The sequence below is a fragment of the Malus domestica genome, chromosome 16 (assembly GCF_042453785.1).
Source record: "Malus domestica chromosome 16, GDT2T_hap1".
NCBI classification, from domain to species: domain Eukaryota; kingdom Viridiplantae; phylum Streptophyta; class Magnoliopsida; order Rosales; family Rosaceae; genus Malus; species Malus domestica.
In genome coordinates this window covers 38219649-38231924 of record NC_091676.1, presented here as the reverse complement: position 1 = coordinate 38231924, position 12276 = coordinate 38219649, and the positions used below count along the sequence as shown (strand labels likewise).

The 12276-nt window shown below is 40.6% G+C and overlaps 1 protein-coding gene across 1 annotated transcript; it reads left to right on the top strand.

The window, feature by feature from the left end:
• Positions 1 to 4502: 4502 nt before the first annotated feature.
• Positions 4503 to 7693, top strand: LOC139193150 (uncharacterized). The gene is made up of 9 exons (XM_070816126.1): positions 4503 to 4512; positions 4614 to 4714; positions 5341 to 5387; positions 5641 to 5712; positions 5825 to 5845; positions 5991 to 6042; positions 6322 to 6650; positions 7332 to 7485; positions 7649 to 7693. Exons 1-9 carry the CDS (start codon positions 4503 to 4505, stop codon positions 7691 to 7693), a joined length of 831 nt encoding a protein of 276 aa, XP_070672227.1.
• Positions 7694 to 12276: the final 4583 nt, after the last annotated feature.

Below are 12276 nucleotides of genomic sequence, written 5' to 3'. Positions count from 1 at the left end.
TGGCAACGGTGCAACGACATGATCCTTATGTGGATTATCAATACACTTTCCAGTGACTTGGCCACCAGTGTGGTGTACATGATGACAGCCAAAGATGTTTGGGATGATCTTCGAGAACGTTTTTCTCAACAAAACGTGTCTTGTCTCTTTGAAATCCAACGTGACCTTGCACGTCTTACACAGAGTCAACAACCTATCAACGTGTATTTCACCAAGCTTAAAGGTTTGCGGGATGAGATGGATTCCTACCAAACTTTAAAGTCGTGTTCTTGCGGGGCTGTTCAATCTAATAACGAACAGGTGGAGAGAACCAAGGTTTTGCAGATTTTAATGGGGTTAGACGACTTGTATCTGTGATTCGTGGGCAGATCTTACTTATTCAACCATTGCCTTCTATTCGATCCGTCTATTCCTTGTTGACACAAAAAGAGAAGTAGAGAGGCATGGCTGTTGGGCCTAGCCTCGTTGAACCTGTAGCTATGGCTGTTCAAACGAGTCGTGGCAACAATGGCAACCATGGAAAAGGAAGATCATCTGAGAGGAAGCCGCTGCATTGCTCAAGGATCATCACGTTATTGAAACGTGTTAGAAGCTCCATGGCTATCCACCGGGACACCGTCTTCATGGTAAGTCCAGTAGTTCGAGTGGTTCTGGTGGGTGCGACAACAAGCCGAGCGGCAAACCAGCTGTTAACAACGTGGCCTCCACCGCTGCACCGTCCATGCCCAACCTCACCACCTACCAATTTCAGGAACTCTTATTCATGATGAGTCAAAAGATGGGCCTTGATTCCAAGGCTAATCTAGCAGGTGGGCCTCCTTCTTTCCAATAGGTTATAGATAGTGGTGCCACTGACCACATATCTAGTCTCCCATTGACTAATGCAACCTCAAATCCTCCTCTACCACCTGTGGCATTACCTAATGGGACTCGGGTTCCCATCAATTTTATTGGCACATACAATTTTGGTTCCCAAATATCTCTTTATAATGTGCTTGGCATAGCTTCTTTTTTGATCAACTTAATTTCCGTTAGTCGGATCATTCGATCGTTGGGATGCTCAGTAACCTTTTATCCTGATTTTTGTATTTTACAGGACCTGGAGATGAGGACGATGATTGGTTGGGGGTGACAACATAATGGACTTTATTATTTGGTGGACTCCAAAGGGTGGACATCACCTACAACTACCTCATCTCCCAAGGTTTTTTCCGTCACGTGTCACCGACGACTTGGTCATCCTTCACCCTTGAGACTCCAACTCTTAGCTAAACATTTTCCTGAAATTTCCCTTTCTGAAAATAAACCTTGTGACATTTGCCCTTTGGCAAAACAAACTCGATTGTCTTTTGGATTAAGTCATATTAATATTAAGCATGCTTTTGAACTTATACATTGTGATATTTGGGGTTTCCCATAGAGTAGCATCCCGTTCGGGTGCTTGTTATTTCCTTACTATTGTTGATGATTTTACTCGTTGCACTTGGGTTTATCTCATGCGTCATAAATCAGACACTCAATCTTTGCTTAAATCTTTCATTGCCTATGCCGAAACACAATTTCACCACAAAATTAAAACCATTAGAACTGACAATGGCGGCGAATTTGTTTCTATGCTTCCTTTCTTTAATGATCATGGCATACTTTTTCAACGCTCTTGTGTTTCCACCCCTCAACAAAATAGGGTTGTGGAGCGAAAGCATAGACATATTCTTCAAACCGCAGGAGCTTTGCATTTTCAGTCACATATTCCCTTGCACTTTTGGGATGAATGCATTCTCACATCCATTTACCTAATTAACCGCATTCCCACCCCTCTCTTATCGGGTCTTACACCTTATGAGAAATTATTTGGTCACCCTCCTTCATATACCCGTTTACGCACTTTTGGATGTTTAGCATATGCCACTAATCTTCACCCCCATAAGTTTGATGCTCGGGCTAAGAAATGTGTTTTCATTGGGTATCCTTTTGGCCAAAAAGCTTACAAATTATACGATCTTCATTCCAAACAAATTTTTACCAGTCGAGATGTCACATTTCATGAGAATATTTTTCCATTCCACCCAAATCCTCACCCCTCAACAGTTACCCCACACCCACATACTGACCCAAACACTGCCCCAAACACCGACCCACATACTGATCCCTATACCGACCCAGGCCCACTTTCCTCTCCACCTACTACAGTCCCCATCCCTTCCCACATAGACCACCCCACTACCAACCCGGGCCTTTCTCCTGGCCCAGCACCAGTCCCACAAATACCCACATCTGCCACTGAAGGGCTTGACCAAGTCTCAGTTCTTCCTGATGGGCCTGCTCTCTCTCTGGACCCGTGTCCAGCATCTGCCCAGCCTGCCGCTGCATACCCTGCTCCTTTGCGCCATTCTAGTTGCATCCGAGTTTTGCCGACCAAGCTCCATGATTATGTTTGTCCGACTATTTCGTTGCCCCCGCCAACTGTTCACCTTCCGGTCCTCGTACAAGGTATCCTTTTTCTAATTATTTGTCCTATCAAGGGCTCTCTCCCAAGTATCAATCCTTCATTGCACAATTGTCTACTGTTTTGGAGCCTAACAGTTATACAGAAGCTGCCAAACATCCCCCATTGGTGCAAGGCCATGGACGAGGAACTCCAAGCGCTTCAGGCCAATAACACTTGGACACTTTCTCCTCTCCCTTCCAGGAAGGTACCAATTGGTTGTCAGTGGGTTTATAAAATCAAAAGAAAATCCGATGGGAGTATTGAGTGTTACAAAGCTCGGTTGGTTGCTAAAGGTTACACCCAATTGGAAGGTATTGGCTATCATGATACCTTTTCTCCCACGGCCAAACTTGTCACTTTCCGTTGCTTACTTGCTTGCTGCTACTCACTCATGGTCACTTCATAAACTTGATGTCCATAACACATTCCTTCATGGTGATCTCATGGAGGAAATCTACATGCTTCCCCCGCCTGGTCTTCGGCGACAGGGGGAGAATTTGGTGTGTCGCCTTAATAAGTCGATTTATGGGTTGAAGCAAGCTTCTCGGCAATGGTTTTTCAAGTTCTCACAAGCTATTCGATCAGCTGGTTATGTTTAATCTAAAGCAGACTACTCACTTTTCACTAAGAGAAGAGGGAAGTCATTTACTGTGCTTCTCATCTATGTGGATGACATACTGATAACGGGGAATGACTTGAAAGCAATTGATGATCTCAAATCCTTTTTGAATACCAAGTTTCGTATAAAAGATCTTGGTAATTTGATATATTTTTTGGGAATTGAGGTGGCACGATCGAAACAAGGTATTTTCATTTCACAAAGAAAGTTATGTTCAATCCAAAGCAGACTACTCACTTTTCACTAAGAGAAAAAGGAAGTCATTTACTGTGCTTCTCATCTATGTGGATGACATACTGATAACGGGGAATGACTTGAAAGCAATTGATGATCTCAAATCCTTTTTGAATACCAAGTTTCGTATAAAAGATCTTGGTAATTTGAAATATTTTTTGGGAATTGAGGTGGCACGATCGAAACAAGGTATTTTCATTTCACAAAGAAAGTATTTATTGGATATCCTAAATGATGTTGGTTTTCTAGGATCACGGCCTGCAAGCTTTCCTATGGAACAAAATCTCAAATTACTCCCTGATGATGGGCATGCATTGGATGATCCAGTCAAGTACAGAAGATTGATTGGTCGGTTGATATATCTCACTATAACCCGACCAGATATTACATATTCAGTTCATTTATTGAGTAGATTCATGCAATCACCTCAAAATTCTCATTATGAAGCTGCTTTACGCATCTTAAAGTATTTGAAAGGCACACCAGGGCAAGGCATGATGTTTCCATCTCAAAATTCATTGAAGTTAAAGGCATATTGTGATTCCGATTGGGCAGGATGGCCTACCACTCGGCGTTCAACTACTGGTTATTGCGTTTTCCTTGGAAATAGCCTTATTTCATGGAAAAGCAAACGACAGAAAACTGTATCCTTATCTTCTGCTGAAGCTGAATATATATCCATGGCAGTAGCATGTTGTGAGCTTGCATGGCTCCAAAGCCTTTTTCGAGATCTTCAAGTTCAAGACCAAGGGCCGGCTACCTTGTTATGCGACAATCAAGCCGCTCGGCAAATCCGGTATTTCACGAGCGAACAAGGCACATTGAGATTGATTGTCATTTTGTTCGAGATAAGATTATGGAAGGAAAAATTGTGACAAGATTTGTTCCTTCCATATCACAACTTGCTGATTTGTTCACTAAAGCTCTTGGGAAGGAAAGATTTCATTCTTAGCTAGGCAAGTTGGGAGTTCGAAACATTCACTCACCAACTTGAGGGGGAGTGTTGAGAAAGTCAAGGATCATCATCAAGATACTTGCCATATATTGTAATTAATTATATTCCTATTTTGTATTATGAGCTGTCTATTAGTAGCTAGTTTGTAGGAATTGATTGTAAATATATGACTACATATAGTAGTATTGTAAAGACAATTTCAATTAATGAGAATCGGTGAATTACCACCTTCCAAAATTTACAACAATTGATATTTTGTCTTCTATAGTTGGTAAGTCAAACATTGTAAAGGCATTAACTTCTGTATGATGTTGCAGTTAGGGCATATGGAACAGAGGTGCGTAAGAAGGATGGCCCACAAGTTCTTTCAACTGATAAGGTGTATGAGTATATCCTATTTAGAGCAAGTGACATTAAGGTAAGAGGGAAACGTTATATACTTGATTAAATGTTTAGTTTACTCTCCTTTCTTTTTTATGTGTATCCCTCGATATAAAGTTGTCTTGCTTTATTTTGGTTACTTCTTGCTTTGTGTTGCTAGGCACGAAATTGTTTTGTATTTTTGTTTCTTCTTTAGTCTTCATTAGTAAATTTTTTTATATCATGAAGAACGAGAAGAGAAGTAGAAAATGAATAGAAAGTAGGGGGAAACAGAGATAAACACATGATAGAGATTGAAGAAGAGAAGTGAAATCAAAGAGATTGAGAAGAAGAAAGGAAAAGTTGGATAAAATCCATTATTTGTTATTAAATCATATAGGTGAAACTATGAAACTCCAATTGTAATAAGGCCTGTTTACATACGCCTCCATATTAAGATTAGTATAATTTAAATATAAATAGGAGAAGTAAGTCCGGACCTGTCAGCAAAATTTCGTTACCTAATTAGTTTGGAAACTACAAAACTTGTGCACATATGAATGATGCTATATTTATTGGAAAATTTTGGGGATAGTAAGAAATATGTGAGATAACATTTTCTTTTCTGAAGCATGCAGTATTCTATGTGGCCTTTAAATTGGTTTTCTTCTATATTGCGTCCAGCTTTTTGTCCTTTTCTTTGCTTTCAATATGTGTTGTGCCCCCTTGAGGTAAGTGTGGCAAATTTGGTTCTAACAGTAAGGATCAACTTTGATACTTCAGTTAACTCTCCCTCTCTCTCTCTCACACACAGGCATACAATTTTTTTTTTTCTGTTCTAGAGAATTGGATGATTTTTATGGATGAGTTCCCATTGGGATGAAAATGTTTCTAGACATTATAAACAGATGAGTTTGCTGGGGTGGTAAACTTTGCAGATTGCACCATAAATGTACTGGTAATTGTCTGTTTTCACAATTGTAGGATTTGCAAGTTAAGTCCCCTCCGCCAGCTCAATGAGAAAAACACTTTCATGAAGATCCTGCTATTATACAGGTATTGAAATTTGGTTAATCACGCTACTCACACCAATACATACGCAATTACAATCTGTACCTGTAGTTACAAAATATGATTTCATATATTTAATTCATTTTCTTCATTGCAGCCACACTATGCTGGGGCACCTGTAAGTTCTCCACCATCAGCCTTAGTTGGAGTTAAAAGCTTGACAGAAACAACTCATTGGCAAGATACCCCTGCCTTGAATAGTAGAGGACAACATATTGGTGTATTGCCTTCTTATCATTCTGGAACTGATGTTGGTCCATCAGGACATACCTCTTCTACTCAACTTCTCAACCCTCCAGCATTTTCTTTTCCAATGTATTGGCAAGGATACAATGGTGCATCCCTTAATATGTCTGATCATCCACTTAACCATATTCCATTGCAATCTTCATCTGCAACATCACATCCCTTCACAGTCCAAAATAAGGCTCCCAAAAATCAGTCATTTATAGCTTTTGGCGTGGAAAATGGATCTGAATGTCTTCCCCTCCGATTTCGTTTTCTGCACCAACTTTTGTACATCCAAACTTTTCTGCCTCTGTAGCTCCTGGAAATTTTTCTTCTCTTGATATGCCTTCATCCTTGACTTCACAGGTATCCTTACCATCTAACTCTACACCTCTAAATGCTAGCCAATTAAGTATGCCTTTGTTTCCTTCACCTCGCCAAGACTTGGATACAAGTGAAACACAATTTGGTAGCAAAGCTGTTTCTGATCCAGTACCAGTTCTACCTGTGCAATCCATGCCTTATCCTGGATCGTTTTCTGTGGGTTCTGATCTGGGTCCCTTGCTAACACCACCCCCATCTTTGTTTACTCCTGATCAATTGGCATACTCTAGATCACGCATGATGGACACTTTGATGCCAACCTCCTCTAGTTCTTTATCCATGATTCCCCCTCTCACAACTCAAGCACCATTGTTGCTGCTGCCCACTTCTAACCAATAGGTGAGATTAGAAAGTAGCATTTTTTTCTTAAACATTATGATAACTAAGTTTGTCTGCCTATATGTTTTCATTTTCCAATGCCAAAGTGTCCTCTTGAAGTAGTAATTGACTAGATATTTTCTTTTTGAACCTTATACAAGGGCGAGGTGTTCATATGAAATTTTGATTTAAAAAAAAAAACTAGTGATATTAGAATTAAGAAAATGAGTGCTTTTAGACGGTCAATTGCTTTTAACTACTGTAAGTACTACAGAATTTCAAAATTACTTAAAATGCTGGTGTGGGTCTTTGCCCACATGCTTGTAAAGCTCTCACTAACTATTGGGACCAAATATAACTTTTGTGTTTGCTTGCTGGTGTGGGTGTGCCCACATTGCACTCATCTTTGCCAGTGAGGGAGGGAGAGAAGGAATTTACAAGTACATTGTTTTTACTTGTATTAGGTGTGTGCATGCGTGTCACTTGTGGAAGGAATGGATGGAGAGAACAAGTGATTTTCCTGCTTCGAACCATGTGGCGTTTTGTTTGTACTGTTGCATTGTTTGGAACCTAGTAACCCATATATGGGGATACCTTTTGAAAATGATGTTTTATCGGAAATCTCAGTAGTCTGCATTTGCATTCTGATGTACACATTGCTCTACATGATACAGATGTATGCACTTAAAAAGTAATGGAAGCGTCATGCAGATTTTGAAGTGCATTTATGATCCTGTTGTCATGCTATTTTGCGTTTTGGCATCTACATGGATTGTTTCCCTGTTTGGGATTCCAATTTCGTCAGTTAGGTTCATCATTGTGGTTGTGGTTAGAAGAAAATATGCATCTCATTTTCCATGCTTATCTTATTGAAAACATGAATGGAAGCGGAAGCATTATTCTGATTATCCTTGGTTCTAGCTATTTCCTGTATAAAATAGAACTTCCTTGGTATTCTGGTAAATTTTCTTTGTTTTCTTATGTGTTGCAGTCTCCGTATTCAACTACACAGTTTACTGAGGAGTTTGATTTCTAGCGATGAACGAGAAGTTTAAGAAAGATGAAGTATGGGGATACATAGGAAAGGACAAACAAAGAGATACAACAGAAAGAGTGGATGGCAGTGGAATTGGTCAATGTTTGGACGAGAAAGGACCCAACACAAAGGTAGGACATGGACTAGCAGATAGTTTAGTAGTCGAATGCAAATGTTGAACTTTTGATTAATCATACTTGTTTGTTTCATCCAGCCTGCATATAAAAAGGATGAGTTCTTTGACACAATTTCATGTCATTCACTCAACCGTGGAGGAAGAAGTGGACATAGGTTTTATGAGAGAATGAAGCAGGATACTGAGGTTTGCCAAGTTATTTTATATATTTTTTGGTTAAATGTGAAAATCATAAAGTGATCATAAGTCGCTGTTGTAAACAACAACAATAGTGTAATACAATACACTAGCCCAAGATCAACACACAAAGATGTAAAGAAGAACAAGCTAAAAAGATGAATAAAAAAAACTCCAAGTTTTATTTTCTGCACACACAAAAGATCTGGTACAGGGAAGGGGAAAGGCACACTAGTGTCTTTTCGTTTCTTTCTAAAGACTCCTCTTTTTTTCTCTCTAAGAGACAATAAAGCTGGACCTAATAATACCCAAAAAGATAATTCTAGACACTGCCAGCACATACAAACAAAAGACAAAAAATACATGGCTATTTAGATTCTCCAAAACAACAACCTTAATGTTTAACACTCCCCCTTAAAGTGATGTTTTGGAAACGAGTCCAAGCTTCACACGAAGAGCTTCAAATGGTCCCCTTGAGAGAGCTTTAGTAAAGATGTCTGCAACATTCTCCTTGCTGCTCACATGTTCATTCTTAACGGTTCCATCAAGAACCTTTTCACGAATGAAATGATGCTCGATCTCAATATGCTTGGTCCTAGCATGGAAAATAGGATTTGATGCAAGCTTGATAGCACTCTGATTATCACAAAAAAGAGTAGTTGATTTGTCACAAGGTTGATAAACATCCTTGATGAGTCTCCGTAGCCAAACACATTCTTGAGCTGCGAGTGAGGCAGCCTTATACACTAGCCCAAGATCAACACACAAAGATCTAAAGTCTTGTTTCTTGCTGCACCAAGAAACACTTGTAGAGTCACACAAAAATACATAACCTGATGTGGATCTTTTGTCATCCATATCTCCTCCAAAATCAGCATCTGTGTAACCATTCATCACAAAGCCAGCACCTATTTTGTAAAGAAGTCCAAAATCAAGTGTAGAGTTCACATACTTCAAAATATCCTTTGCAGCTTCTAAATGAGGCTTTCGAGGCTCCTGCAAGTATCTACTAACAATCCCAACAGCAAATGCAATGTCCGGCCTTGTTATAGTCAAGTAAAGAAGACTACCAACAAGAGCATGATAGGTTTTAGGATCTGGAGGAAGTGATCCCTCCTTACGCCTTAATTTCTTATCTTTGTCAAGGGGAGTAGAGCGTTTCTTGGACAACTTGAGCCCAAACCTTTCAACAAGCTTCTAAGCATATCCTTGTTGTGACATAAAAATTCCATTTGCCATGTTTTGCACTTCTAGCCAAGAAAATGACTTAACTCACCCAAGTTCTTCATATCAAATCGAGTAGATAGTTCTGCTTGAAGCTTTGCAATCTCATTTTCTTCACTTCCAGTAACTATCATATCATCCATGTACAAGAGAACAACCATATGCAGATTCCCATGTTTCTTAACAAATAAGCTTGAATCTGAATCTGAAGCACGATAGCCACAAAACTGCAAGAATTCAGCTATTTTTCCATACCAAGCACGTGGCGCTTGTTTCAACCCATAAAGGGCTTTCTTCAGTTTGTACACATAGCTTGGATTGGTTTGGGATACTGTTGACCCTAAAATCTACCAAGCCTACGTGGCGCGCAGGCCGAGTATTTTCTAAGCTAACTACGTCCTTCGGTGATTGCGGGGCGTGCCAACTCGTCGGCCGAGCTCGGCCGAGGAGTAAATTTGATGATGTTGCGTTGAGCGCGCTGCTGACTTCTGTGTCTTGCGATTGCGGCCGAGGAAGGAACAATTCTCGGCCTCTTGGGTTCTAGAGCCTGAAGACAAGGCTGCTAATTTGCGAAGTTCAATCTCAAATTCGGCTGTCAATGTGCCGAATACAGTAACCTGGTAACACCCCACTTCGCCGAGAAGGCTGATGAGATGACCTCGACCAATGAGGATTCGGAAATCCTTCTCGACCGAGACTTGGATAGGTAACCAGTCGTCCTCGCCGTAGTGCTGTTGATGCCAACGGAAGATGCTGCGAGATCGGCTGATTCTACGGTGACAGAGCTATCTATGCCGACTTAAGATATCACCGGTTGCCTTCACAGTGCTGTTGATGCCAACGGAAGATGTGTCGGCGAAAAAAGAAAATAAAAAATCTCAAGGTGTTGAGAAAGTTTGCGCAGGGCAGTTTTGTGTGTGTTGGAGGTCCCCTTGAATGATGCACAGCCTCCTCTATTTATAGCACTAGATACCTTTGAAGTCGAGTCAAAACCCTACTCGAACTAGGTCTTCTTCTCCGGATCAAACACCCACTCGACCAGTCCTATGTTTACTAGGATTGTGAGCCTAGTCCTCTATTGAGCCGGATTCACTTCCGGGTTATTACCCTTGCCGAGACTACTTATCGCGTTAGGACTCGACTAGTAAATGTAATATGACCTAGCCGACCTAGGTTTAGGAGCCCACGTACTAAATGATCCAAGGCTCCCCTGTCGCCAGGCCTCCCGGGCCGAGAGTGGTTCTATACTCGGCCCAACATGTTAATTTGAGCCCAAACACTCTTACTTGAGGATATAATTTGCATCATATCCATCCCGTTTAAGAATATGTCAAGATAATTCAAATTAAAAGATAATCATGATAAAAACCATAATATTATCTTTTAACAAAAATATTTTCACTTTTCCATCCGACGGCTGAGAACTATGTTTACTCTACGGTCTCGATTACACGGGCCGATGATGTAAATTTGGGTCCAAACATTGCCCCCCAGTTTCCTTGAACTTCGGCTCGTAAGCCGAATGATTAAGGAAATTAAGTATCTCCAGCCTAATCAGATGTACTTTTGACCGTCATCCCTTGCTGCTGTTTACTCACGGCTCCTTTCGACCAAAGAACAACTCATGGCCGAAGATAAACAGTTATGAACCAGGGTCGAGAAGAATTGGAATTGGGGTCGAGGATAAATTTGGCCGAGGTCGAGAAGAGTCTTTTCTTGGCAGCTCGGCCTGCCTACATATATATGCATATCAAACCCATTGTCAGCAATCATGACTATATACATATATATATATATATATAACCTCAAAACAGCAACCATGACTTATTCGGCCAAACTTTGACCCTAGCATCTTCCTGATTAAATGGTTTTGAAACTTGTCCCCACACTTTAACCATAGGCATGGTACTATTGATAGCAGCGAAAATAACTCTTCTCGGGTCGGCTTGTTTGTCGAGCTCGGCTAAAAACAAAATGACCAAAATTTTGCCGAGCACACCACTTGTTGCCCCTCTTATTTTCTTAAGTATCGGTCAAGGGCCGAATGGTTAAGAAAATAATTTATTATATATAATTATATTTTTAGCAAACGAAAAGAAAAGTGGCCGAAATGTAGTCAGGAGGAGGCCAACGATGCTTTATTCCAAGCCAAGATCTTTTTACATCAAAATTTTCACTTTGACATTTTCCAAAACCGAATAAAAGATCATCTCCCAATATTTCTGACTTGGTGAAATATTTTGCATTTTCGGCCGCCGAATGTGTGGAACAAGTATTATGCCCCCCAGGCATAATTTCGGCGTTTAATTCAAACAACTTAGCCGAATAGGATTTCTCCATATCGACTTTATCGCCAATAATCATATCAATTGGCGTAGATTCTTGGGCTAGGCCAATATCTCGGCCTCGTTCGTCATTGGAGCACTCCTCTGACGAATCATTTTCTGAGTCGATTTGTGGCTCAGAAACTTTAACTTTTTCTTCTAGGCCTACCACACTTCCAGTCTCGACCGAAAAAATAGGTGGCCTAGGTTTTTCTTCGTGGCCGACCATATCTTCAGCCTCGACCGAAAAAATAGGTGGCCTTTGTTCTTCGGCCAAATTAACAATTTTCTTAGGCCGATGTCTGATTACGACCGGAGCGAAAAATTGCCCCCCGGCCTTTGAGCCTAACCATTTTTCAAATGGAATTGATCTGTAATCAGAAACGTAAGGAAAATTTTCTTCATCTAGCCAGGCATTAAATCGAGCCCTGTCTTCATTTACCCATTGCCTTTGCAGGGTAACAGGAGCTTTTATTCTCAACATGCAAGCGAATGACTTTTGCATCTCTCCATGGCCACGAAGAACTTTTTCCACTTCCAAAGATCTTTTACATTCCTCATTGTGTTTTCTCAATTCCTCTAGGAGCTCGTACAATCGGCTACGTTGAGCCAGATTGGAATCTTGATATATCATATGAACTTCGTAGTATTAGCACTGGATCCCACCGGGCGTGCCAAAATGTTGACCCTAAAATCTACCAAGCCTACGTGGCGCGCAGGCC